The sequence below is a fragment of the Pituophis catenifer genome, unplaced genomic scaffold, assembly GCF_029215685.1.
Source record: "Pituophis catenifer annectens isolate HBS135680 unplaced genomic scaffold, rPitCat1.0.hap2 SCAF_7, whole genome shotgun sequence".
Lineage (NCBI taxonomy): Eukaryota > Metazoa > Chordata > Lepidosauria > Squamata > Colubridae > Pituophis > Pituophis catenifer.
Window position 1 is genome coordinate 89,952,043 of NW_027256887.1, and position 27,772 is coordinate 89,979,814.

A 27,772-nucleotide genomic window follows, 5' to 3' on the forward strand; every position below is an offset into this window, starting at 1 on the left:
AAATAAAATAATATCTGTCTGGGCTGCTGATCTGTGCAAGTTAACCCATGCTTGGGATGCACAGGAGTTGTGGCAGTAGTTGGCACCTATTTGTATGGCTAACATGGTCAACCATGTTGTATTTTACATTGTATTTTAAATGGTTTTTTAACATTTGTATTGTATGTATTTTATCTTCTGGCTGTTCACCGCCCTAAGTCCTTCAGGAGTAGGGCAGTATATAAATTCAATAAATAATAATAATAATAATAATAATAATAATAATAATAATAATAATAATAATAATACCGTGGCCCCTCAGATGTCCACCCCAAAGGCCGCAATCTGGCAGTGTGCAGGTTCACTCAGAGGCAGGGACAAAGGCGTTTGGGGCTGAACCTCCTTCAGGTCCTTTCCGGGCCCCTTTCTGGGCACGTGGCCTCTTCAGCCTGCGCAGAGGTGGGGCGTCCAATCAAGAGCAATGAGAAGGAAGGAAGGAAGGAAGGAAGGAAGGAAGGAAGGAAGGAAGGAAGGAAGGAAGGAAGGAAGGAAGGAAGGAAGGGAGGGGGATCCAGGAGAGGCTGTGGGGAGAGCAGCAGTGGGGAGAGAAAACTAGCAGGGCACCAGCCCAAAGGTGAGCCTCTGGCATTGCTCCGGAGGCAGAAAGGACTTGGGGGGGGCCCAGCCCAAATCGGGCTTCAGACCTCACACCGATTCGGAGGGCTCCTGTGAACTCAGACCACCTCCTGGAAACCGTGGGCTGTGATTCAGTGCACAAGACCATTTGTGGCTCAGTGCAGAGGTCGAGCCCAGCCAAAGGACAGCGGGAGAGTCCGTCTCCCCTACTGGGAAGACCCTGGAGGTGGGCACCTCCTGTGCAGTTGCCCTCCAGACTGGGACTTGGTAAAGCTGGCTGCCTCGACTGCCCACATGACACACATCCTGTGTCCGCCCGTCCCACCTGGTGGCCTCTGCTTGCATCCCTGCAAGGTCAGTCTCTTGGCAGAGGAAGCCCCTCCCCAGGACGTCACTCCCCTGCAGGGCTTCATTGAACTGGTGGGCAGAAGCCCCTCCCCCACCCACCCAGCCACTCACTGGCGATGCCCCTGCTTCACTGCCACCTTTTTCAGCAAGTGCTGCACCGTTTAAAAACCCATTTCTGAAACCCAGAGTGGGGATGTCCCTTTGCTATGTGGGGTAGGGGCTGCCTTCAGTGGTCCCACCAAGCCCAATAAATGCAGCTGGACTTACAGTCAATTGGGCAGCCCCAGCTGGTTTAACAGAATTGGAAGGGACCTTGGAGGTCGCTGTCACAGGAGACCTACTCTATTTCTGATAGATGGCTGTCCAGCCTCTTCTTGAAAACCTCCAGTGATTGAGCCTTCACCACTTCTGGTGGCAAGCTGTTCCACCGTTTAATTGTCCTCACTGTCAGGAAATTCCTCCTTAGTTCCAGGTTGCTTCTCTCCTTGGTTAGTTTCCATCCGCTGCTTCTTGTCCTGGTGCTTCGGAGAAGAGGTGGTCCCCTTCTTCTCTGTGGCAGCCCCTCAAATATTGGAAGACTGCTGTCATGTCACCCTCAGTTCTTCCTTTCACTAGATGAGACACACCTGAATCCTGCAAGTGTTCTTCATGTATTTTAGCCTCCAGCCCCCTCGTCCCCTTTGTTGCTCTTCTCTGCACTCTTTCCAGAGTTTTTCTGAACATTGGCATTCTGAGCATACCCTCCCCCTGGCCCCCGTCAGCCGTCCAGCAATCGCCCCCTCCCGCATCTCCTGCCTCCCCCTGTCTTTTGCCCCACGGAGGGCTGCAGCGGTTGCTGGGGACGCCTCCAAATGCTGGGCAGGGTGCTGCCTTCTCCCGACCCCCGGAGTCCCCAACGGCCTCTGGGGCGCCTCGATTTCTTTGTGCTCGCCCTGAAACCCTCCAGAGTCTGCCGGGACACCGGAAGTGGAGGGCGCTGCCTCCTTCGCCCTCCCCACGGGCCCTGCACTCTCCCGCCTGCTTTATTCATGATGCAGAAGGGCTGCTGGAGCCGCAGTGCCCACTAAGTGGGGCAGGAGCCCTGATGCCCTCACTGCCTGGGGACGCCCTGGGCAGCCTCCTGCACGAAGCAGCTCAGGGTCCTCCCAACCCCCAACCCCACTTGGCCAGCAACCTTTCTGCTGGACGGATGCACCTCTCTTCGTACAGGTAGTCCTCGACTTACGACCACAATTGAACCGAATGTTTCTGCTGTTAAGTGTGTTTTGCCCCATTTAATGATTTTTCTTGCTAAATTTACTAAGTGAATCACTGCAGTTCTTAAGTTAGTAAAACGGTTCTTAAGTGAATCTGGCTTCTCCCTTGACTTCGCTTGTCAGGAGGTCGCAAAAGGGGGTCGCGTGAGCCCCTAGGACACTGCAGCCGTCATAAATGGAAGCATCCCAATTTTGATCCCGTGGCCCTAAGTCACTTTTTCAGTGCTGTTGTCACTTCGGTCACTCAACAAACAATTGTAAGTCGAGGACTCCCTGTGTAGGAGCCCCTTGGCTTCCCATCCCAAGCTCCGTACCGGATGTGCCTTCCAAGTTCATGTCCGACCCAGATGCCCCACCCCCACCCCCCTTTCTGAGAGCAAAGCTGCTTCCCCACTGCCCCCCACCACCCCCTGGCTGCAGCCCTCTCAGCCTCAGTTCCCCTCGCCCCGGCCTGGCTGTGCAAAGCCCACGGTGGGTGGGCAGAGCCTCACCTGGGTGCTTGTGACTGTCAAATTGAGGGTGGTGGGACGAAGCTTCTGGGGGTCCTCGGGGGTGGGCGAAGGTATCAGCGACCCCGAAGGGGAGGGGGGTGCCTCTTCCAGCCCCTCCTCTTCTTCCTCCTCTTCATTGTCATCGATCATCTCAAACTCCTGGAAGTCTTCCTGGAAGGTGCAGGTGGGGTGGGGCTGCTCCCCCCTGCCCAGCCCCAAGCAGTCCTGGGTGGAAGCAAAGGAAGATCTTGGCCATGGGGGGGGGAAGATTTGGGGGGGGCGGCCCACCGAGCTGGGCCATGAGCAGCTCTGGGCTCAAGGGTCCTGCAGGACATCTCTCAACTGGGCTGGGGGCCCCCTTCCTCAGGAAGGTTGACTAGCAGCATTCATGTCCCACCCACCCCTACCCAGAAGACCCTTTGCAAGCCCCCCCCCGGCTGTCTTCTGTTTTTAGGCCAAGGGCATTCAGACAAGGGAGGAGGAAACCTTTGGCCTGGGCTGCCAGCAGTCTCACCATTTCTGGTCAGAGGCCGCTGAGGGGGTCTTGAGGTTGGGCCATAGGTGACCAACCCCCCTCCCCACAGGCAAAGGGGCTCAAGCCCAGCCGGCCCCCAAACCATCCACAGACCCTGCCAGGTGGAGACTGGCCTTGCCAAGAGCTGCCTGGGGGCTGCGTCCAGATTGGGGGGCTGGGTCTTCAGGCGAGCAGAAAAATTGAGGAGGCCTGCCGAGATACGGGCCAGCAAAGGCAGGCAATAGGGAAGGGATGGCTCATTCAGGAGCCTCCATCCCTGGGGAGGGAAAGCCTCTCTCCCGCTCCTTTGGATAGGAGGTTCAGCAGCAACTCAGGAGGAGGAAGAAGGTGGTGGGGCTGGGGGGGGCAGAGACTGGATGATAGGGCAAATTGGGTGGGTTTGGTGCACAAAGACCAAATTAGCTGAGAATCCCAAGGAGGATCCCGGCTTCCCCCAAGAGCAGCCCAGGGGCACAAGGTCCCTCTGTCCAGCCTGAGTCTGGCCTTAACAGCACCCAATCCCTTGCAGCCATGGGGAGGTGTGGGAGAAGAACCCAGCTCTTCTCAACCCCCCCCTTGAAGAAGGGACCCAGCAGGAGCCTCCCACCCAGCAGCAATGGACAATCCACCTTCCTTGGGGAGCCCCCAGGAATTGCATTAACATCCTTCCATGGGGGGGGGGGGCGTGCTAATCACTGCCTGACCGGCTGCTTTTTCAGGCAAACAAAGGGGAAATCGGGGGGGGGGGGGTGACCTGGCAGGGGGCAGGGTAGGCAGCCACTTTGAATGCAAGAAGGCTGATCTGTCTGTCTTGCAGCCTTCCTATGGGGTCTGGTGCAGGGGTGAAATCTAAAATTTGTTACTACCAGTTCTGTGGGCGTGGCTTGGTGGGGGGGTAATGTGACTGGATGGGCGTGGCCAATTTTTATTTTTTTACTTTTAAAACCATTTTTTACATGTAAAACCATGTAAAAAAATACTTTCGAAAGGCTCTGACGATCCCAGCTGAGTTGCCTTTTAAAAAACCCTCTGATGATCAGGCAACTCAGCTGGGATCGTCAGAGGCATTTAAAAGAAAAAGAGCCTCTGATGATCGTGCAGCTCAGCTGGGCATGGGGGGCGGGGGCAGGGATTTTTGCTACCGGTTCTCCGAACTGCCCGCCGCCATTGCTACCTACTCGCCCGAGCCGGTCCGAACCGGGAGCATTTCACCCCTGGTCTGGTGGGACAGTAGACCCGGCTGCCGGAATCTGTGCTGGTCTTTTTCAGGGATCCCCAAATCATGATGATAATGATCAGAGAGAGAGAGAGAGAGAGAGAGATCTGGATTGGCAGGCAGGGAACTCACATTCCTGGGGGGCTCCTGGGGGTCTTTAATGAGGGTTTTCATTTAGGAAAAGGAGGGGGCGCTTGGCCCAATGGCCTGGACTGGAGAGCCGGATCCCTCCAGAGCTGATTCAGCCTCCTGGTGGGTCACTTCCCTGCCTGCACCCTGCTCATGGCCTCCCCCGGGACCAACTTGGGTGGGTGGTCTCTGCATTGAGTCCCAATTCTCTTTTCCTTGTTGCTGCTGTGACCCAAACGTCCAGTCCATGCAGGGACAAGACCCAGCTGACCAGCACACAAGGGTCAGGATCAAGCCAGGCTCCCCACCCCCCACCCTGTCTGCCTCTTTTGAACCAGCAGCTGCCCTTTAAAGAAGAGAGCAGGCGCTCTGCCCCCCTGCCCCTCCCCCACGGAGGGTCTCCTGGGAGGGTGGATGGACGAAGGCCTGTGGATGGCTCCCGCAAGCAACCCAGCCAGGCTCTCCATCAAGGGCAGATCCTGCAGCAAGAGGGGAGGTGAACTGCGAGGTCCCCCAGTGTAAAAGGAGAGGGGCAGACACCCCCCCCCCCACTTGCCAGCCCCTCCCACCCGCCAGCTTCTCTCACCTTCTCATTGTGATCCGAATCATAATTCAGGCCGATGCCGCAATCGTCTGTGATCTCGGACAGGTCCTCGTCGTCAAATTCTTCCAGGCTGATGTCCTGGGAGGGTCTACAAGGGAAGCAGGAAGAAACTCCCATGAAGCCCGGAAACCACCGGCTGCCTCACCCTCCCTCCCTCCCTCCCTCCTTTTCCCCCCCCACCTGCCAGGGGACCTGCTGGGCCTGGAAAAACAGGCGGCCCTTCGCTCTCCTTCCTGCAATTAGCCTTAATTGCAACAGCTGAGCCGGTGGCTGATTAGGGAGGGGGAGCCCCGTTCTCCCTCACCCCCCCTCCTTGGGGGGACCTCAGAGCCTCTTTTGCTGGAGCAGAAACCCCAACCCTCCCTGGGCTTCTCCTGACCTTTGAGGCTTCCTTGAGGCTCAGCCTGCTTCCTGCCCTGCCCTTGCTACCTCCCCCACGGTGGATGCCTCCCCCCCAAAACCTAAATGGAGAAGGGGAAGCCAAACGTGCCCCTCCAGCACGCATCCTGGGGGAAGTCCACCTAGGCGGAGAGGCTGGTCCAGCGGTGGAAGAGTTAAGCAACCTGATGAGAACATGGTTGTTATGGAAACCGTCCTTTGAAAGCCAGAAATGCTGGCCTAATCTCTACATTCAAATCATGTAACCGAGATGGAAAGCCAGGACTGCAGCAAAAGTCTCCCCCCCCCCGCCCCCCCAATGTGGCTGGAGTGGGCCAGAGCCCCTGGGAGGCCATTGTCTTGCTTGGAGGAGGCCCTCCGGGGAGGGGTCCACACGAGGCCTTCCAGAGGGTGGGGCAGACCCAGCCCTGCTGGCCAAAGGCAGAGAATGAACGAACGGGTCAGTTGGGCATCCTGGGGAGATGCTTCTGCCTCGAGAGAGGGCTGAGTCCTTGGGGGCCCAGCGGCTGCTCTGCCCAACCTGCCCGGAGAGCCTTAAAGGGCCAGCCGCAGTTTGGAGGGTCTTGAGAAGCCAGCTGAGATCTGAGGGGGAGCCACCGTTTCTACCAGGTTTCCATTCCCTGCTCAGCCCAGAGCAGAGCAGCCCTTGGGCTGCAGGCCCTCTGACCTTGGAGGTCAGCTGGAGGAGGATGAGCACGGGGGAGCCCCCTCCCCTCCCCCAGTCCCGATGGAAGGGACCTGCAGTTGGCCGAGGGAAGCTGGGTTTGGGCGAGGGGGCCTTTTCTGCCCATCCTTGGGGCTGCTTCAGGTAAGGCAACTTGCCAGCCCACCTGGGAGGGGATCTTGCCCACAAGCCCACCCGTCATGGGTACCCATCTCGACATCTTGCCCTTTCTGGTGGGGCTCATGGCGGCCCCCTCCCTCCGTGGGTGGGGAGAAACCCGCCTCCATCTGGAGCTCTGCTGGACTCTCACGGTTGTGAGTAACACAACTGCCCCCCCCACCATGGTCTTCCTTGGCCCTTTCCTTCTGCTTGGCTGTTCTGGCCAGTGGCACCGTCTTCAGAGCTCATTGTGTCTGGCAGACGGAGGTGGGCAAGAGTCGCCACTTGCCCGAAACCTGCCACCCCAATTTAAGACAAGACCTGTGTCTCTTTCTGCTTCCTCCCAGCTGGGGTCCTTTTTCCTGTCTCCATCTTCCCAGCCATCCCCTCCCAGAAGCCCACCTGCCAAACCCTGGGATTTCTGCATCATCCCAGCACCAAGCAGCAGGATGAGGTCATCCCTGATACCAGCAATTAACGTTTTCAGCATATCGTGGCTCTTTTATTGTCAATACTGAGACACGTCATCATTTTTCCAGGCCGTGCCCTTCACACAACTCTGAAGTGCTTGGCAGGTGTGCAGGGAGGCGCAGAGGCGGCCACCCTTTCGTCCCCAGGATAAATTAAGGCCTCTGGGTCATCCTTGGAGGGTTGGGTGAGGGAGCAGGCCGGTTGATGGTATTCAATAACTCAGGGGTTGCCACGAGGAAGAAGGGGCTCCACCTGTTCTCCAAAGCCCCTGAGGGCAGGACAAGAAACACTGGATGGAAACTCATCAAGGAAAGAAGCAACTGAGAACTAAGGAGAAACTTCCTGACATAACAATTAAACAGTGGAACAACTTGCCTTCAGAAGTTGTGAGGGTCTCATCACCGGAGGTCTTCAAAAAGACATTGGATAACCATTTCTCTGAAATGGCATAGGGTCTCCTGCTTGAGCAGGGGGTTGGACTAGATGACCTCCAAGGTCCCTTCCAACTCTGTTACTATTACTTATCGTTCTGTTATCTCCAAGGCCCCTTCCAACTCTGTTATGCTGTTAAACTGAGGAGGATGAAAAAGCCTCAGGAGTGATGGACATTCATTCTTTAGCAGGAGTGGCTTCGTGAGATCCTGGAAATATTTTTAAATTATTCACTCACTTGGACTATAATCACCCTGAATTGAATTTGAAATACAGGAAGTTTGTTGGGTGCATTAACGGCAGACCATAATCTGGTAGAGTTACTGGGCCCTCCAACAACCTTCTCTATTCTCTTGCCAAGCATCCCATCCTGGGAGGGGGGGGGAGGCGCCCAGCCCATGAGACACCGGCCAGGCCCAGGTTCCGGGTTCTCTGATTGCTTTCAGAGGCTGGGTGGTTCTCCTGCCTCTTTTATGAGGCTGGCAGGGCGTTGGAACCACTTAAAAATAAAAGGCCTCCTTTGCAAAGCTGAGTAATCATCCTGAAGGTTGAACCGATGCAGAAATGAGGTCCTTGAATCATTGCCAGATCCCAAGTGGGGAAAACCTACATAGTTGCAAAGAAAGACATGAGTGGCCATGTGCAGAGTGCCCTCACTAGTCGTGCTGCCCTTCTCTGTGCTGCCCACGATAGGGAACAAAGAGACCAGCAGCACAGCAGAGGAAGGGGCTGGGGAATTCAGAGGAAGGGGACGTGCTCTTGTGGGGCCACATTTCTGGCCAGATGGGCGTTCCTTGGGGGTAACAGAATAACAGGCTTGGAAGGGACTTTGGAGATCTTCTTGTAGTCCAACCTCCTGCACAGGCAGGGGACACCATACCAGGGGTGTCCAACCTTGGAACTTTAAGACTTGTGGACTTCAAGTCTCAGCATTTCCAAGCCAGCTTTGCTGGCTTGAGAATTCTGGGAGTTGAGGTCCACAAGTCTTAAAGTACTCAAATTTGGACACCCTTGCCCTATTCCACCCCAGACAAATGGCTGTCCAGTCTCTTCTTAAAAGCCTCAGGTAATGGAACCCCCACAACTTCTGGAGGCAGATTGTTCCACTGGTTAATTGTTCTCACTGTCAGGAAATTTTTCCTTAGTTCCAGGTTGATCTCTGCTTGAAAGATGAGGCAAGGGAGTGAACTATGAAGCTGCTTCAGCTGTTTGATTCCTTGGGCAGCAGCACACAGCTCGGGTGGGGAAGCCAGGATGCCCGGGCAAATCCAAGGGCGCCATTGCAGAAAAATAAAAACCCTCCTACTGCTTGGCAAAGCAGTGGGAGGGAAGCCCTTTCCTGGCTTCTCCAGCAGGCCAGTGTGGTGCCTGAGCCACGTGTTGGAGTAGAGCAGGGGTCTCCAAACCTAACAACTTTAAGACTTGTGGACTTCAACTCCCAGAATTCCCCAGCCATCATTGCCACGTTTGGAGAGCTCTGGAGTAGACCAAGGCAGACCCAGACTCAAGTCTGCCCAGAAGTTCTTGGAAGACCCCTCTGGTTAATCCCAGCCCAGCTGGATTTAAAGGTGGCTTTAACCAAGGTCAGCACAGCTGCACCGTCTGCAAAGGAGCTGCTCAAGGGCAGGATAGGAACATGGCCAGAGACTCTTTCTACACCTGGTTCCTGACTGGTGTGGAGGCCGCCGCTCTCCGATGCGGAACTGCTGTGTTTGTCCTCCTCCTTCCCTGCACTAGCCAAGACGGCGGCCGTATTCAGAGCAGCCCGCTGGCCGTCCGGCTGAGGGATGCTCAGATGGCCTCCTTGCCTGAGGCTTTTCCCTTCCCCCTCCCTCTCAGAAACCAGAACTGGGGCATTCTGCAAGCAAAGACAGAACCCCAATTTCTGCTCGGTTGCAATTCTATGCTGATTTCAAGGGAAGGGCCATTATTCCAGAACACAAGAAAATGAGACCTGTCTCAGCTCCGGTGGCTGAACCCAGGTGGTCCTTATCCACCGGTTCTGGGTTGCCTTCTCTGACCTCTGCTTGTTTGCCCTCGTCCTCAGGACTGCGGCTTCCCTCTTCATGGCACTGAGCCACTCTTCTCTGCCCAGGCTAAAGGTATCTGCAGGGGCAGCACCCTGACTTTCAGGGTGGCAGGTGGACCAGCAGGTCAGAAATGGACCAGAACACGAGGGGGTGGGCAAATAGAAGGCCATGGCAACTTTGAGGGAGGGAGGAAAAAAGAGAGACAAGGAGAGGAGAGGGGAAGGGAAGGGAAGGGAAGGGGAAAGGGGGAGAGGAGAGGAGAGGAGAGGAGAGGAGAGGAGAGAGGAAGGAAGGAAGGAAGGAAGGAAGGAAGGAAGGAAGGAAGGAAGGAAGGAAGGAAGGAAGGAAAAGGAAGGAAAACCAAGCAGGTCGAAGCTTCCCTTGTGGGACCAATTCCCATTTCTGACTTGGGGTGAATTCCTATTTTCTTAGCATGTAATACGTGAGCCAATTTCTCGCAAAGTGCCTGATCCTTATGAGCCCTTGTGATCTGAGTATGTGATCAGGTTTCACAATTTTATTTTTCCCCTGTTCACTTACTCCTTTCCATCATCCCATTAATGTTGCATTTTTAAACAAGGCAGAGAGGATGAAGAGGTAATGGACTGCAAGGCAACTGCAACCGTTTTAAGAGACCGTAAAGGAGAAAGAGAAGGATGGCTCAGCCTTGGGAGCTGAGCAAGGCCACCATTCCAAACAGCTCCCCCTTGATTCTTTGGGGTGCAAGGGGGCTGCCAGCTTCCCAGACGTTCTTGGGGCATCTGCTTCCCATCCTGGCCCACCTGAAGAGCCAACCAGAGCCCTGATCCGAAATGCACCTGATTCCCAGGAGTTGCTGCATCCTCAGCAATTCTCGCAACAGGGAAATTCAACTGGCACATGGACTTTCAGCCAATGATAATCAGGACTTAAGCTTCACACAGTTGTTTATGTCTGAAAACCCAAAGAATCAGCCACAGCTGCAATTTTATTTGCTGAAACATGCCTTCCTCGGCAGTTGCTCCAAAGTTCAGAGCAGCCCATCCGTTGCAAACACCGAGTTGGTGAGCACCAGGGACCAACCCCTGGGGAGATGGCAGAGCTGCTTTCCTCCATCGTGCCCATGTCGAGCGGAAGGGCACCCTGAGACAAAGCCATCTGCCCTGCTGCTGCAGCTTCATGGCAGCACTGACCCCTCCTAACCAGCTGCTGTCTTCAGGGACAAGGGGAGGGGCCCATCCCAGGCCGACCTTGAGCCCGTCCCCATCTGCAGCTGCCAAGGAGAGGCCCTGGGCACACCTGGCATGGAGTAGGTGAGCTAGTGAGTCTCCACCTTAGACACGCCCGTGGGTGTTGCTGACCTCCCTGCCTAGGAGGGGCCCGGCTTCTCTGCTCTGGGCTACGAGCACTTCCAAGGGCTTGCCAGGCCCAACGCCCAAGACGACACCGTGAAATCCAGTCCTCTGCTTGCTTGCGCCTAATGGACAGAATCTTGCCAGACTAAAGCTACAGCCTTCTAAAATACCAGAGATGAGAGATTCTACAGTGTGGCTACCCTGAATTTCTTTCTTCCTCCCCATCCTTGGGCCCCTCTCTGGAATGGGCTGCCTCCTCCCTGGGAAACTGTGATGCAATTGCCCAGACTCCCCCCCCCCTTCTCCTTCTCTATAACAAAAGCAGAACGTGGCTTTGAACTCTCAGATTTATTTCAGTTCCCTGGAGGAGCCTGATGGGAACTATAGTAATGACACAGTCCCTCCCATGGGTGTAACTTTAAGCCATCAATTCAGGGGGGAGCACTTCAACCCCTTTTGGCCCCCACACACCTCGGTTGGAATCCATGGGGGAAACCACGGTCCTGCCTCTAGAGCAGGGGTGGGGAACCTTGGACCTTTTATGGCTTGTGGACTTCAACTCCCACAATTCCTGAGCCAGCATGGCAGAGGAATAATTCTGGGAGTTGAAGTCCACAAGTCATAAAAGGGCCAAGGTCCCCCCCCCCCCGCTCTAGAGGCCAGCTGACAAGCGATAATGCTCCATCCGGTGCCAACAGAGCAAAGGCTCTGCCAGCCCTGAGGGGGCAGAGAAAAGTGAGGGGCACCAAAACACCTAGGATGGTGGCAGCCAAATTGCCCCTGGCCTTTACGGGACTGCAGCCACCCTTGCAGGGGGGTGGCCAGGAAGAAGAGGACAAGTGCAGCTGACCACACACACACACCCCAAAAAAACCAAGATGCCAGTCTTGGTCACCCCAAGAGTCCCCGGGGGGGCATCAAAAGAAGTCCTGATCCAGGAGCCTCCAGCCTCTCTGCCAAAGATGAAGCTGGGTAGATCTGGTGCCGGGTCTTGAATGGCAGACAGAGAGGAAAAGTGGCATGTTCAGAAATGAATTTGTATTTCATTTATTTATAAAATGTATTGGCTGCCTATCTTACCACAGGGTAACTCTGTGGAATCGCCAGGAGAAGATCCTCTGGGATGGGTTAAATCATGATTTTAAGGCTGTTTCCGGGTTGGTTTCTTTTTAATTATTTCGGAATTCATTGTCTTTTAAAGAGCTGTTTGTTTATTTGTATCGGAGGCACCACAATTAAAGTAAGGCACACTAGAGGACATCAAATTTAAAATATAAAATGCAAGGTTAAAGTATGTGCAAATTAAACAGATCTTGCCCAGTAACTAGCAACATTAATTGTGTTCTGTCAGCCAGTGGACCCTGATCGGGACACCAAGGGCAGGCGTATGTATGTGTTCTGGTCTGAATGTCACCACAATCACAAAGAACAGAAGCCCCAGATGGCCCCCTAGGTTCTAAAGAGCTGCCTTGGGTAGAAAGGTAGGCCAGGAGCTGAGATGCTAGGAATCCCCTTAGAAGAATCCCAATGCCCCCCCTGATCCCCGCCCCCACCCCTCAGCAGCCCAAGGAATTACCAGCCTTGTTTGGGATACTAACTGACCCGGCAAAGCTGCTCCCGTTCCCTCCGGTTGGCAACCTTGACCTGTGCCCGCCTGAACAAGGAATAAGCACTTACCCTCCCCCCTTGCCTCAGCACCTGAGTGAGGGGGGGCCTCTTCCCTTGGTGGGACCTCCCGAAGGAGCTAAAAGAGGGGGAGCCCCACCTCTGCCCCCTCCTGCGCAGAATTGCACACACACCCCCGGCCTGAGAAAGAGCCCCTCACGGCTGTCCAGTGTAATTCATTGATGCTTTGGGGACAGAGAGAGAAGCAAGATTCGTCCTGGAAGGTTTCCATTAAAGCATCTTTGGCTGAAGTGGGTGACACGACCGATTGAAAAGCCAGGTTCATGCAGCACATTTGACCCCAAATCTGGGTCATGCAGTGAAACCTGCAGGCCCCAAATCAATAAATCGGATTTCCTGGTCCTCACCATGTGCTGAAGCATCGGCCCTCCAACTCCCAAGCGACAATTCCTGCTTCAATCACAATTCTTATCTTTCCCCCATTCCTCCATCTCTCCCTCCCTCCCTCCCCCCCTTCAGTTTTGACTTCTGAATAATTAGACAATAATGCCACCATGTCCATCTTGCAGCATTTTCAAAGTCTTACTGGGCGAAACACCCCTGGAGCCCCCCACCCCTGAGAGAAGGCAAAATCCTTCTCAAGAAAGAATGGATCTGACCCATTCTTCTCCTCATTTGCTGAAGCAAAACCTCACCATTTACAATCTTGAGGATGAGGGAAGCCGCCACTTAAAATAACAGAATAAGAGAGTTGGAAGGGACCCTGGAGGCCTTCTAGTCCACCTCCTGCTCAAGCAGGAGACCCTGTATCAGAACTCCAATCCCTTCTTGAAAGCTCCCAGTGTTGGAGCAGCCACAACTTCTGAAGGCAACTTCTGTTCCACTGGTTAATTGTCCTCGCTGTCAGGAAGTTTCTCCTTAGTTCTAGGTTGCTTCTCTCCTTGATTGGTTTCCATCCATTGTTTCTTACCTTGTTTTCTGGTGCTTTGGAGAATAGCTTGACTCCCTCCGCTTTATGGCAGCCCCTCAAATACTGAAAGGCTGCTATCATGTCACTCCTTATCCTTTTTTCCTTCCATGCAACATGGAAGTGGGGGCTCCTAGCTGAGGACATGGCCCCTCCTGGTAGCTCCAGGTCCTGCTTAAACTCAGCGGAGACCAAGCTGGACCAGGCCAGACTCGGTTTCTGCGCTTGGTTGCTGATCAACTTTCAGAGCCAGTGGATCCAGCGGCCACATTCTCACAGCAGCTTAACCAGGTCACTGAAAGACATACTGACTGCAGCTTCATTGTCCGTGAAGCAGGTTAGCGTTGTCTGACAACTCTAGTATGTTGCAGCTCGACAGAATGTGCATACGCAAAAGACAACTTAGTTTAAGTGTGTTGTGCGAATCCAGGCTGGATCAACACCCTAGAGGGAGAGGTGCACATCACAAGCAAAAGGAGACAACCCCAGATGTGTGACTGTGACGGAATCACAGAGCTGGAAGGCACCTTCGAGATCTTCTAGTCCAACCCCCTGCTCAGGCAAGAAACCCGATAACATTCAGGACAAATGGCTGTCCAATCTCTTCTTAAAAACCCCCATCAACTCCAGGGACACTGCCCTCATCGTAAATACATGCCAGTTACCAAGCCCCCAAATTCTGAAGACATGATGTGGGGATGCCACGATGCTCCCCATAAGTGCGAGATGGACGGCATATAAATTTAATAAATAGCTAAGCAAAAAGCCTGGGTGTGCTCTACCAAACGGGCTTCACCAACTCAAGAGAGTTGCGGAGGTGCTCCAACATCTCCAGATCTCATCTTGGCAGGTGATGCCTCTCTATGGGCGGAATGAGATGGCCTCTGCAGAGGGAGGCCCACGTACATCCACCCCACTGCACGAATCTCTTTGGCAAACCCCATGGAGGGACCCTCCCAGGGTCGGAGCAGGACTTCTGTGGAGCTGGGACCGGAGGGGCTGCGATGGGCATCTGAAGCTCTCCGGCTCCTTCTGACCATGCCTCTCTCCCTCTTCCTTGTTGCCCCAGGCCATCTCTGAATCTAACCCATGGGGCTCCTGGTCCAGGACCCCCTTCTCACCATGGGTACATTCAGACATGGCCTGGGGCAACAAAGAAGCAGGACCCTCCCTCCAGTTATGCCCCCGTGGCCAATAACTTTGAATAAAACGTATAGTGGCCCTGATTGAAAAGATGGCCACCCAGCTGACTATAGCAACTTACAAGCAGGTAAGGCAATAAAACAGCCAAAGCACCCAGGAAGATAAAAATGCAAAATATCAACATCCTGGTAAGTTCACCATTTGCCCTGCTGGAAAAGCCAGGTTTTTCAAAGTCTTCTAAAGAGCAGAAGGGTCAAGACGCTGTTCCAGAGGGCAGGGATCCATTTGGGATCCACCAGGGATCTAGCAATGCCTCTCTCCTTCCTGGCCCTGAGCAGCTCCTCACAGAGAAAGTCCTTGGCATTCCTGGCTGCCCCCTTAACGGGTCAAGCACATCAGCAGAGAAGCCAGATGAAAGGCTGCCATTGAGGGTCCCTTCAGTACGCTGCTTAAATGTGCTCTGGGGCCATCCATGTGTACTCTATGTACTGTATATATATACCTATATATACGTATGCATCCTCTACCAGATTATGTCTTTTCAGTTGTCCCAGATTCTGGAAAGAGGGCGTGAGAATCTCCCCTTCATCCATGAGTCTCCCTTAAAGGGCTGACAGATGGTCCTGGCCAGAGCCATTCCTCTCCTTACTCTGCCCCTTCCACTGCCCCCCACCCGAGAAAAAGGCCAAAGACAACCCAAACCTCTTCCCATCTTGTGGCACCCAATTCTCTTTCATCAGAATCATGGAACCCACCCCCTCAATTGTATTCTTGCCTTCAAAATACACCCCCTCCTCCAGGTGCTTGGTAACCACCAGTTGGCCAAGACTAGTGCCCTGAGAGTTAAGGAGGCCAGGAAGCACTATGCCGGCTCCATATTGGGTGGGGTGCAGTGGGGTGGCTCAGCCCAGGCCCCAAAGATCTGCAAAAGACCCCTCCATCCTGGCCTTCATCTCATTCCCCTCCCCCCACCTCTCCCTTTGTGCCAAAGCAGATCTGCAGGATCCCTGCTCATTCAGAAGAGATCCCAGAAGGAGCAAAGGAGGATTCCTCTGACAATATTCCTGCCCTTTCCATGGATCCATTTAACTGATGTCCAGCCTTTTTTCCCCCAGACGCCAAAGGTGGACTGCGGGTGGCTCTCCCTTGATTTTATCCCACACCCGGGTAAGCAGAGAAAGGGGCCATTTGGGGGGGCCAGGGGGGCTTGAACCGACTCCCCAACGCTTCAACTGCCAGCCATGCCCTGGTTCTTGGCACCCTGATTCCCCCGCAGCCCCATCTCTGGGTGTCCCCAAAGGGCCCTTCAGGAGAACCACCACAGCAGAACGAGAGGCCTCCCCCATCTCCAGGGTACATCTGGGGAAACCAAAACGGGGCTCTTGCAGCCACTGGATTCACCCTTGGGCCCTCCCTGCCCAAACAGACCCACTCAACTCCCCATGACAGATTTCTGGCTCCCACGTGTTGCCCCTCCCTGTAGATCCTGCTGAGCTTGGGATCCTTCTCCCCAAATAAGAACCTCAGTTCCTAGAAGGAGCCCTCCAGGATCATCTCTGGCTCATCCGGTGCCTCTGGGGGTCGCCAAGGAAAACTCCTCTTGGAGCCCCTCTTTGGCTTTGAAGAAGGGCCCCGCAAAGCCTTCTTCACCGTGGCTGGGGGTTCCAAGAGGGGCAGAGGGCTGCTGCTCATCTGGGAGAGCTCAGCTCAGAGGCAGCTCGGGCTCCTTGCCGACTGAGCCTGGCAAGGAGAGAAAGGAGGAAGGGGGAGGGGCGGGAGGTCCGCCCATTGCCCAGTTTGCCTATTGGTGGGGTGGGCAACAGCAGGGCTCCCTCTCAGGACCACACAGGCCTAAAGCGCTCTCCCCACAACAAGCTCAGCGCTTGGCCTAGTCCCCTCCGAAGGAGGGTCCGGATAAGCGCCCCCCACCCCAGGCCCAAGCTCGGAGCACAGAGCGCCCAAGCAAGAGCCGGAGGGGGCTGCCACGGGCGGGGTCCGGCTTCTCCGAGACCGCTCCAGAGCCGCCGAGTCGGGGGCAAGTGCTCCATGAAAGGAAGGGCGGCCGGATGGGCGACGACGAAGCGGCACCCCGAAAGCCGCGAAATGCCTCCGCTGCTGCGGCCTCCAGGCGGGAAGAGAAGCGGCTTCGCTCTTTATCTGGGCCGAGCGCCGCCGCCGCCGCCCCCACCCCCACCCCGACGGCAAGAGAAGCAGGCAGGCAGGCAGGGATGGAGGGTCCCGGGGGAGCGCTCACGCGGAGCGGCCCTCTTGGAAGGGCAGGCAGGGAGCGGCCGGCGACCCCCTTGGCGGTCGGGAGGAGGGACCCCAGGTGCGCGAGGCCGGCGGTGCCAGGCCCAGTTTCTCCGAGGAGCCGCCCAACGCTCAGCCAGCCGAACCTCCTCGGCCGCCGCTCCCAGGCCCAGCCCCTCCGCCCGGGTTGCGGACGTGCCCCGGGGAGCCAGCACCTCTCCCTCTCCGCCCTCCCCCCCCCCGGCCTTGGAGGCTGCCTGCGGGCTCAGCCCCTCCGCGGAGGCCGGGCGGGGGCGGGCGAGGGGCGGCGGTGGCGGCGCCTTACCTGCAGCTGGGCGGCGAGAGCGAGTGGAAGGTGGAGAGCGAGAACATCTCCGCCCGATCCGCCATCTTCTCCGGGCGCCGCGCAGGGCCGCGCAGCCGAGCCGAGGCGAGCGAGAGGCGAGGCGAGGCGAGGCGCCGCGGGCGAGGCGAGGGGCGGCGAGGCCGGGCCGGTCGGGGCGGCGGCGGCGGCTCTTCACTGCGGATGCTGCCCGGAGAAGCTGGCAAGAGCCGCAGCTGCCATGGCGCTTCCTCCGGCCGGCCCCGGGTAAACAGCGCGGGGGGCTCTGCGCCTGCCCTGCCTGCGGCGGGGGGGAGCAGCCAATCCCCACCAGCCCGTCGTGCTCCGGCGCTGCGCGACTCGGCGGGAGGCGGCGAGGGGGAGGGGGAGGAGGGGCAAGGCGGAGCGAGGCTCCACAGCGCCCCCTCCCCACTGCGGATGCGCGACGCGACACCACCAGCCTACCGGGTCGGGGGAGGCGGCGGCCGCAGGAATGTCCGGCCCCTCCCGGCGCCCCCACCCCGCCGCCAAAACAAAGCGGGCGCCCAATGCCAGCGTCGGGCGCCCGGTTGCAGAACGGGGGCGCTGCGGGCGAGGGAGGGGCCAGCGGGCAGCCCTGCCCAGGCCGGCGGCTTGCGGGGCGAGGAGCTGTCCGCGCCGTTGGTGCTGAAGGGCGGCTGCGAGGAGCTGTCCCTGGGGCTGCCAGAGGCCGCTGGGGAGGCGCTGCCCACCTGTCTTGCCGCGGGAGTCGTGGGGCTGCCTGGGGCGTCTCGGCAGCAGAGGGAGGCCCCGGCAAGAAAGCTTTGCCAGGTCCGTTCTCCTGCTGACAGTGCAAGCAGGGAAAGGTCCCCGCGGGGGTGGGTGGCTGGGCAGGACACAGCCGGTGCCACGACAGGCCCTGGCGGCATCTGCCTAGTGAGGGGCCAGATTTCGCACAGAAGCAGCCCCAAGAAACGGGGCCTGAGCAGGGTGGCGGGGGAGACCTCCCTCCCTCCCTCCCCAGGGAGCAAATTAAAGAAGCTCCAATTAAAGGCAGGTCCTGCTGCTCCTGGGACTTCCCCACTAGGCCCTGCCCGGCAGCCCAGACTCCCGGTTGCTAAGGCTGCCCGCACTGTGGGCAAGCCACCGATCCAGGGCAATGCACCGACACCACATGCTGCCCTCCCAGGAAACCTGGGCCAAGAGAAGAAAAGCATGGACAAAGAGCCTCCCCCGGGCTGGTGCCGCCCAGAATGCCCGGCCAACTACTCTGAATACCAAAGTGGGCATCTGGAGGGCAGAAAGTTGTGGCAACTTCTCTAAGGGGGGCACCTGATGCTCCAGGAGGTCTCTGCTTTGCCCTTTTCTGCAGCACATACCATACTGACCTACACTGAATTAGACTGGCCACATTGGCTGTGGATGATAACTCAGCACATTGGGACTGGTGTGCCAGGCTGGGGTCAAAGATTCACAATTGGCACACACACCTCTGAGAACATCTCAGCCAGCATCCCAGGAGCTGCAGCTTCCCTCTAAGGCAGAGACCCACAACCCTCTGTGCCAATGCCCATGAATACAGGCAGGGCAGGAGGTGGCCCTCCCCAGGACTAACCATGCAGCAAATGAGGTGGGGGGAGTTGTTGGCTGATGGATGGATGGATGGATGTATTTATTTATTGATGCAACAGGGCTCAGTTTTGAATGATGGTTTTTAAGTGTTTTTATTTTTTTCACCAGCCAGAGTTCATTTTGCCAGGTGGAAGATACATGCACTTGTATGATAAAGCAATCTATCAAGCAGACCCACAGGCTCAGCCCCTTTCCTTATAACTGTCTAGGGAGTCATGAGATGATAATGCAACACATTGTGGAAACTTGGAAAACTGCCGTTATGTATGGAGGAGGCAACTCCTGCTTCCTCTTTCGTGTTCTCGTACATCCTCCATGCAGCCAGCCAGATACTCCTCCTCCTCTTCCTCCTGTGGGGTCAGCGACTGTTGAACTGAGTGCCATCTTTGCCCACCCCACTGATTCCCCCCAAAGGTTTCACCAGGTACCTCTGGCTCTGCTGCTTCACTTGTGTTTTTATTCTATCTGGTCAACTCAAGGGGCGAACATGCCTAAAGCTCCTGCCTCTCATTTTCCCTACAACAACCCTGTGAGGTGGGTTATCCCAGTCACTGCATATTCCAATGCACCACAGTGGATTTTAAATAAGTCTTAAAGTTGCCAAGGTTGGACATCCCTGTTCTGGGCCAAGGCACCTTTTAATTTGATATGATTGAGGGTGGACCTCAGGTACAAAACCTCCTGCTCCCCTCAGCATCCCAGGCATTTTATTCCACCAAGTAGCAAGGTGACCCCCCCCCAGATGTCCTCCAGCCATCACAAGGCTTCTCCACCTGCCAGCAGAAGATCCAGGTAAGCCCCACCGATGAGATCTTTCTCCTCTATGCCTAATTCACTCATCAGTTGCCAGGCCACTTCCTTGCCTTCCTGGAGACTCTGTTGCTCCTCCAATACCACCTGCAAGAAGGGAGAGTGGACGATGGGATACGGGGCTTATACACACAGCAAATCCCTCAACCCCAATGTGCAACCAGCTGCCTTGTGAAACCAAATTCATTTCCAACAATGAGATGGACGGGGGGGGGTGGGGGTGTCTCCAAACTTGGCAACTTTTAAGACCTGTGGACTTCAACTCACAGAACTCTGGGAGTTAAAAGTTCACAAGTCTTAAAGCTGCCAAGATTGGAAACCCTTGAGATGGGCGAAAGTCGGTTTGTCTGAGAGGCTGGCTTTTATGGCTACATCCTCCTCCTCCTCCTCCTGTTTTTTCCGCAGATGCAGCTTTTCGGCTCAACAAACGTCGTCTGTGGTCCAACCAGGCGTTTTTCCTAACTGCATTTATTCTACAGGTAGTCCTCGAATTATGACCACAATTGAGCCCCAAATTTCTATTGCTAAGTGAAACATTTGTTAAGTCAATTTTGCCCCGTTTTATGAACTTCCTTTTGGTTGTTAATCACCGTAGTTAAGTCAGTAACACGGTTAAGTGAATCTGGCTTCCCCACTGATTTTGCTTCTCAGAAGGTCGCAAAAGGGGATCACATGGCAACCGTCATAAATATGAATCGGTTGTCAAGCATCCCAATTTTGATCACGTGATCACGGGAATCCTGTAACACTCGTATGTGTGAAAGATGTTCATAAATCACTTTTTTCAGTTCCTTTGCAACTTTAAACATTGTAAGTCGAGGACTACCTGTGTGTCTCTGTCTTTGACCCAGCACAGAAAGCAGCACCACACTAAAGCTCCTTAATTAGAAGGCTCTTCAGATCCAGCCCCCTTTTTTCTCCTGCAATAACCAAAAAGGTTCCAATTCAGCAAAAGCAGGAAAAAAACCCCTTTAGGATTCCAACTCACTCCTCTGACTTCCTGTCAGTAGCCAAGTCCCTCTCTGTGGTATGTTGCAGGTGTGGCAATAACGGGGTTCCCCTTCGTTAAGCTAATCAAGGTAAATTCAGATAAAACCTGGCCAACCGTCGCTTGTGGCTAGCAGGACCCTGGGCTTGGGGCATCTTCATCCCTTGGGAATTCTGCGCCTGGTGGTCTTCCTCCATCGCCCGCCTGCAGGGGTCTTCAAGGGGCTTCCACCCCTGCCAAAACCTGCTTTTCCTCAGCTGATAAAAATTGGCTTGCCGGCCCCGACTTCTTCCTCTTCAGTTCTTTAGCTCCGTTGGCTTCCTTTCGGCTCTTCCCGAGAGAGATGGAGCGCCCGTTCTGTGCAGGAAAGCCTCAACCTCTTTCCTTCACGGCTCTTTTCTCTGGATCTGTTTATCACCTCCAGGCGCAGTTTGACTGTCTGGGAGATCACGTGGCCACCTGGCGAAGTGTGTTTACCTGCTGCCTCCTGCCCTTGGGGACAAGGGAGGAACAAGCCAGGAAACTTCCATGCCAGCCCTGGGAGCAGGCAGGGGCAGGGAGGCACGCCCCCCCTCCCCACAGCTGGAGGTGCTGGGCTACTGCAGCCCCCGAGTTAGGGATCTTGGGGGTCAGCTAGGTGCACCTTCAGTTCAATGATCTCCAAGAACATTTTTAACCGAAGGTTGTCCAAACAGAGTCTGAGGACCCCAGGGATGGGGAACAAGCCTAATGAGAAATTATTTCTCTCTTCAACACAACTATAAACCATCTTAGTAACAGCACCGTCTCTTAAAACGACCTCTTTTTCCCACATCCCATCTCATACCTATAAACACCCCCACCCCCCACCCCCATTTACAGATGCAGTATTCCACGTGGGGTCTCCCCAGGGCATTATAAAGTGGATCAACTGTTCCAAACCCCACTAGAGAAGCCCAGTTGCTCATGGAACGGAAAGGCCTCCAAGCGCTGCTCCTCACCTCCAGCTCCACAAAGTCACCCAGTCCTTCCACCTGATCCACGTGGACACGGGTCTGGCCCACCATATAAAGGTGGCGCACCTTCTTCACCACTCCTTGCTCTCCAAGCGCCTGGGACAGCGCTGCCTGTGGGGGGGGGGGGAGAGAGGCAGGCAGAGCCCAGGGGTCATACAGTGAATCGCATGTCCCAGCCCCCCCACCCTTCTAAGGGGCTTCAAGGCCCCGTCTGGATACGAAGCCCAAAGGGTCGCCGGGAGCAGATGAGCTGCGGTGGGAGATGAAGGTGCTTTTCCAAAAGGCAACTGGACTTTCTTGGTTTTTTTCCTTGAAAACATTTCACTTCTCATCCTAGAAGCTTCTTCAGTTCTGAAGAACTGAACATGTCCAGAAATGAAGAAGCTTCTTGGATGAGAAGCAAAACGTTTTCAAGGGAAAAATCCAGAATGTCCAGTTGCCTTTTGAAAAAGCACCTTTGGGACAACCATGACCTGGAGGACGAAGAATCTCCATGGACAATGGGAGAGGAGGAAGAGGCAGCCTTGGAGCACAAGAGCAGGAGAGGGCATCTGATGTACGTCCCGGAAACATCTGGAGGGCCCTGCAGGAAAGTGGCCAGACCAGACGAGGACCTGCCTGGGCTGACCCACTTTCCTCTGACCATCTCCAGGGGGGGAATAGGTAGAGAGTCTCACACAGGATGACCTTCTGATCCGGCCTTGCATGGTAACTGGGCGCTTCCAAGCTTTGGAGGGCTGTCTGCTGCCGCATTGCATGTGGAATTGACTTTGCACAACGTGTTTTGGTGTCGACTGCTGGGTGTTGCCTGGCCTGGAAAAACGCCTCTCTCAGGTCTGCCAGGTCCAGCATCCTGCCATCAAAGGCTAGATTGGGGAGGGGACAGATGGGCAATAGCTGTGTGTGTACATGATGGGAAACAGGGAGGGGGGGAAATGACAGGTGATAAGACCAGAGATGCCCAGAAACCAGCTTGTACCAGCGGGCACCAAGGCCATGCACCCTGAGAAAGAACGTGAATTGCCCCAGAATTTTTCAGTGTTCTCAAAACATCCTAGACAGCTCCAATTAGTGAAATATGGACTGGTCATAGGGGGAGGGAAGAAGAGAAACTTTTCTGTATCTTTTCATGCAGGAAAACCTTAGATCTAGCCTGACTTTACTGCAACCAACTTCCTTTAGTCAAATAACATTTTGCTTCAGTCTAATGGAGTCAAGGGTCTTTCTTTCCTCAGGGGCTGGGTTGGGGAGGTCTGACAGCCTCAAACATTCACGTGGCTGCTGGAAGCAGAGATGGGTCCTGCCCCCCTCCAGAATGACCGTGCTGTGCCTCCCAAAGCAGCCCCTCGGGGCCATTCCCACAGCAAGCAGCCCTTCCCAGTCCACGAGGCGTTACCACGAGTCCTCTGGGGTCATCGGTGGGAGAGATGGTGAAACGAGAGAGCTTCGGGGCTGTTGAGTTCGGCCGATCATAAAACACCAGCTCTCCGTGGCCATCCTGCAAAGAAAACATGGGTCAAGCATCAGCCTCACCTGGTAAAAGGCTCAGGATCAGACCAAACCTACAGATCAAAATAAGCAAATGAATCCTATTTTCTGAAATGCAACCCTGCCAGGCTGTAATTTGAGGAGAGGCTGAACAGAAGCCTTCTGCCTGCTCTTGCTTTTGCGGTGAAACTGGAGAGCAGCTGATGCAGGAGGCTTCTTTCTCTCCGGCCTGTCCTTGAATCCCTATTTTATTTTAAGATATGATCAGGTAACCTATATTGTCATTTATTTACATTTATTATTAAGTTTATCTGCCGCCCATCATTCCAAAGTGACTGGGCAGCTTAGAACATAAAAAGATTAAAATCGTCAAACATAAATACTCATCCTAAAGCTGTGCTTGCTGGGAATGATGGGAGCTGAGTGGTGGGGAAGTCTGCCTTATGGGTAGTCCTTGACATACAGTCATCATGGAGCCTGCTTATTAAGGTCATAATATGTCCTAAAACGGGTCAATCACATGATCGATCTAATTTTATGACTTTTTTGCAGCGGTCATTAAGCCGATCCAAGGTCATTAAGCAAATGCCCATTGTAAAATGTGGACACATGACCATAGGACCCTAAATGCAGCCTGGTAGCAAAGCTTCGGTCTCTCTCTCTCTCACACACACACACACAGACAGACACACACACGGCAACTCCAGAGTGGCAGCTGCTGGGGGTCCCCTGGGGGCTTCACAGAGCCGCTTGCCTGCTTAATCCTCAGCGTGAGGCTCCCAGCAGGCCAGACGGGGAAGGCCCTGCCTACTGAAATGAACCTGCTTGTTTATTATGGAAAGTTCATCGACTTCTCGGGTTGACTTGTGATAAAGCCAAGAAGTGCCGGGATGGGATTTTTACTCTAATTCAGAAGACATTTCTTAAAAGATACTTAAAAGTGAAGCCAGAATTTGTTCCTCTTAGTTGGGAGTACAAACAGCTTGAAAGGAAATCTGGATGTCCATGTGTATTTTATCTGCACAAAGATGGAAAGACACCTCGATTCCCACATGGCCAGGGCAATAAAGAGTCGGTGGAGAGGGGGAAATGGCCTGTTTTAATTAAAGAGAATTGGTCTAGCTCGATTTGCAACTGGAACTACTTCTGGACATTTGTACTTGAAAGCAAAAAAAAATAATAATAATGAAGCTCTAATTTTAGGTTTTGATTTTTAGAATAATTTTGTTATAGAAATAATTTGAAATTTCGAAATGTAAAGCAAAAGGTTGAGGTTGCAACTTATTTGTATTCTACTGCACTGAAAAAAAATGAGAAATTACTTTTTTCTTTTTCTTGCATTCCTCTCTCTTTAACTTTCTTAATTTTTGCTTCTATTTGCATTTTAACTCAGAATAAACTCTAATAACAAACGAAACAAAGCTCAAGCCATTTTATGAGTAACTTCCTGAAAGCTGTGTCTTTTCATTTTCATTATTTTCAAGAGTTGACAATATAACTGACAATCTTCACATAAAGTGAAGGTTTTCTGATTCAGGAGTTTATTATTTTATTTTATTAGATTTTTATACCGCCGTTCTCTCACTGGACTTAGGGCGGTGAACAGTCAAGAATAAAAACATCACATACAAAATTTAAAATTATTTAAAATTAAGTTGGAGCTGTGGTTGTCGTTCAGTTGCTAAGTTGTGTCTGACTCTTTGTGACCCCACGGACCACAGCACCCCAGGCCCCACTCCCTCGTCCCCCCAAGTTTGCCCAACTTCCTGTTCGTTGCATTGATGACCCTTCCTAACCCGTCTTCTCCTCTTCTGCCGTCCCCTTCTCCTTTGGCCTTCCGCCTTTCCCAGCATCGGGCCTCCTCCAGGGAGTCCTCTCGTCTCATGTGGTGGCCAAAGTCTTTGAGCTTCAGCTTCAGAATCTGTCCTTCCAAAGGATCGACTTTAGGATCGACTGATTTGATCTCCTTGCAGTCCGAGGGACTCTCGACAGCCTTCTCCGACGCCAAGTCTATTTCCAAATTCCAGAAAATTGTGTCTTTAGCAAAGCAAGGGGCACACAATGCACATGATGGGTTTGGGAGTCCCTTGCAGGTGGCCCCAACTGGTCAGGGGTCGGAGGGGCTTCTCAGCTTTGGAAAGGTTTTGGCACCTTCAACCAGTCTCCCAGCCTGAGCACCTCAAAAACCAATGGAGCCATTTCTGCCATTTCTGTGCAGCTCAGGCAAAATCTTCCCAACTTGGAGCCTTCTGGGGGCCTTTGAAGATCAGCCAGCAGATCTGGGCAGCCAGCTGGAGAAAGTCCTTTGACCTGAGTGCCCCCCACCACAAAATCTATTTCTTTCAGAACTGATATCCCAGAGCTCAAAGGGAGGCTGGGCTGAACTGCCCCCCCTTCTACCTCTGCCAGAGAAGAGAGGGCCGAGTGACCCTGGTTTCTTCTAGGCACATCTTATCAATGCCATCAATGCCATCAAGAGAGCCAAAGAAGTAGCTGGTGCTGAGAAGGATAGCCTGGCAAGCTGCCGCTCTGCCCACGAGACCTTGGAGTTCTGTCCTCCCCGGCAGGGGTGAAGACAGGAACCGCCTCGGCACAGAATAGGCCGGCTTGTACTAATTGGCAGGGGCCAATCCGGATGCTGCGGGGCGCCCCTCCCGTAACACCTGCCCATTATTTTCTAAGGGGATCAAACACTGAGAAAGAGGGAGAACTTTGGGAGCCCTGGACAAATAGGAAAGGGAGAGAGGCTGAGCGGAAGAAACAGGTCGTTCAAAGGGAGAGGAGGGTTGCAAGAACCAGCAGGAAAGAAGAGAGAATAGGGGTAGTCCCCTACTTATGTCCAGATTTGAGCCCAAAATTTCTGTTGCTAACCAAGACATTTATTAGGTGAATTTTTCCCCATTTTACAACCTTTCTTGCATGGTTGTTAAGTGAATCTGGCTTCCCCGTTGACTCTGACCCTGGGGCACTGCGACCGTCATAAATATGAGTCCATTGCCAAGTGGCTGAATTCTGATCAGGTGACCCTGGGGATGCTGTCACGGTCCTAAGCGTGACAAAGAGTCATAAATCATTTTTTTCAGTGCAGTTATAACTTTGAATGGTCACTAATCGAACTGCTGTAAGGCGAGGACTGCCTGTAAAGGAAAGAGGGAAACTGGCCCAAAAGAATGGAATTGCAGGGAATGTTCGGTGCAGATGCCGCCACTTCTCAAACTGAAGAAACTCTCCAAAATTGGGTCACTAACATTACCCAATTCAGGGAGGCTGGAACCCAGCGCTGGGATTTACGCCTGGAATCAACCTACTTTCTGTTACACGCCTGTCACTCAAATCCTCCAGGAGGAACATCTCTAGGCAGCAGCAGAAAATGTAGAAATGAAATGGGCTGGAAACTGCTTAGCAGATTTGTTTGAATTTGGGGAGTGTTTTCCCTGCCTGGAAAAGTTAAAGATGAAGGAGTCTCGCTTAACCTCAAAAGGGAGGGGGGCAAGGGGGGGTCTGTCCCACTAAGCTGCATGGAGAAAGAATTCATGGGCCCATCCTGGATGGAAGAGCTGGAGACTCCCTTGAAGGGCAAAATGGGGGAAGCATACTGAGCCCCCCCCCCCATCCCGCTTGGCTGGGTTACTCACTCTGAAGTCGCGAACCTTCAGCCGTCCATGGGGAACAGGAAAGAAGGTGTCAGTCTGAAGGATGAGCGAGCCTGGGGATCCACTCAGCTGCTCCACCCTGCTGATCAGCTGGGCCAGATCCTGCACCCGTGCCTTGATCTCCACATTGGCTGGCATCTACAAGACAATCAGAGATCAGGGGAAGCCAAGGGTGGGGGCCCTGGTGCTCTCTAAGCTCTAAGGGGTTTCCTTGCAGACGTGTCATGACCCAACTAGGTAACATCCTCAGTGCTGGGGGGGCTTCCTCTCTGTTTATATACTAGTAGCTTGACCCATTGGTGTTGGCGGGAGCGTTTCCTTCTTGTTGGTTCCTCAATTAGCCTGGTGTCTATTGCCTGAGTGCTTGTTTGAGTTGGCAGTTCCTTGCTTGGGGCATAAACAGAGAGCAACCCCTCTCTGGCACTGACGAGGCTACCTAGCAGGGTCATGAAACGTCTGCAAGAAAACCTCCAAGTTCAGAGAGCACCAATTTTCCTTCTCCTCCGCCTCCGCTCCGCAAACCTTCCTCCCTTCTAGCACTGCCGAGGCTACCTAGCAGGGTCATGAAACGTCTGCAAGGAAGCCACCCAGCTCACAGAGCACCAGGGACCCTGTGGCTCAATCCTGAGCTACGGCTATTCTCTTCTCTTGCAGCCGAGGATCTTCGGGGGAAATTCCCCTCCAAGGAGCCCAGCCCAGCCCATCCCCCGCCCCTCACCCCCAGCTGCTGGCCAGCGCCTCTCCGCCCTTGTCGGGGCCGAGCAGACGCGGGGGGCGGAGAGGGGGACACCAGGCCGCCTATGAGCCCAATACAGCAGGGGGGACCCAGCCCGGATCTTTCTTCGCGGAGTGGGGGGGGAGCTTCTGCTTCTCCAAACCCCCGGATGCCCCAGACACGTGTAGGTCCCCGCTGGTTCCCCGCCCCCTTCAAGAGGCCCCGCCCCGCAGCGGTGGGGCTGGTGCAGCTGGCAACGACCCCCGCGCAGGTGGCGCGACCGGTCGGGAAAGGCGAACGGAGCCGCCCTCCGGGGACCCAGCGCCCTGCACCACTTCTCTTCGCTCGACTGAAGCGGCGGGGCCGGCTAGGCCGCCTTTTCCAAGGAACGCACCCTCAGCTGCGGGTCGAGTGCGCGTTCACACAAACGCCGCTACACGTGTCGCGACCTTCACCCTCGCCGGGTTCTGCCGTTGCGCGATTGGCGCCGCGGCCGCCTACGTCACGTCCTGCGATTGGGCGCCGTCTCCTCCTTGCCCCGC

The 27,772-nt window shown here is 54.5% G+C and overlaps 2 protein-coding genes across 3 annotated transcripts in view; both read right to left on the reverse strand.

Annotated features, from left to right (window-relative positions):
- The window catches only part of MAPK8IP2 (mitogen-activated protein kinase 8 interacting protein 2), a 31,647-nt gene extending 14,609 nt beyond the window's left edge, over window positions 1-17,038 (reverse strand). The window contains exons 1-3 of the mRNA XM_070946958.1: window positions 16,974-17,038; window positions 5,156-5,261; window positions 2,711-2,935 (exon numbers count right to left, since the gene is read on the reverse strand). Coding sequence (XP_070803059.1) covers window positions 2,711-2,935; window positions 5,156-5,261; window positions 16,974-17,038 — 396 coding nt within the window. The remainder of the gene's footprint in view (window positions 1-2,710; window positions 2,936-5,155; window positions 5,262-16,973) is intronic.
- Window positions 17,039-18,843: 1,805 nt separating this feature from the next.
- On the reverse strand, window positions 18,844-27,685 carry LOC139319209 (uncharacterized). Of its 2 annotated transcripts, none has more exons than XM_070946961.1 (5): window positions 27,625-27,685; window positions 26,498-26,653; window positions 22,771-22,872; window positions 21,360-21,485; window positions 18,844-19,478 (listed from the first exon to the last, which is right to left on the reverse strand). In XM_070946961.1, the coding sequence occupies exons 2-5, from the start codon at window positions 26,651-26,653 to the stop codon at window positions 19,338-19,340; spliced, it is 525 nt and encodes a 174-aa protein (XP_070803062.1). In that variant the 5' UTR covers window positions 27,625-27,685; the 3' UTR covers window positions 18,844-19,337. The 2 variants fall into 2 exon arrangements, with proteins under 2 accessions (XP_070803062.1, XP_070803063.1); XM_070946962.1 differs by lacking the exon at window positions 18,844-19,478 and adding an exon at window positions 20,255-20,311.
- Between the last annotated feature and the right edge of the window lie 87 nt (window positions 27,686-27,772).

Coding starts and splice junctions, on each gene's coding strand:
- LOC139319209 (XM_070946961.1), bottom strand. CDS start 26,653: ATGCCAGCCAATGTGGAGATCAAGGCACGGGTGCAGGATCTGGCCCAG. Junction 22,873..26,497: donor TGAAGGTTCGCGACTTCAGA/GTGAGTAACCCA, acceptor TTTTCTTTGCAG/GATGGCCACGGAGAGCTGGT. Junction 21,486..22,770: donor ATGACCCCAGAGGACTCGTG/GTAACGCCTCGT, acceptor CCCCCCCCACAG/GCAGCGCTGTCCCAGGCGCT.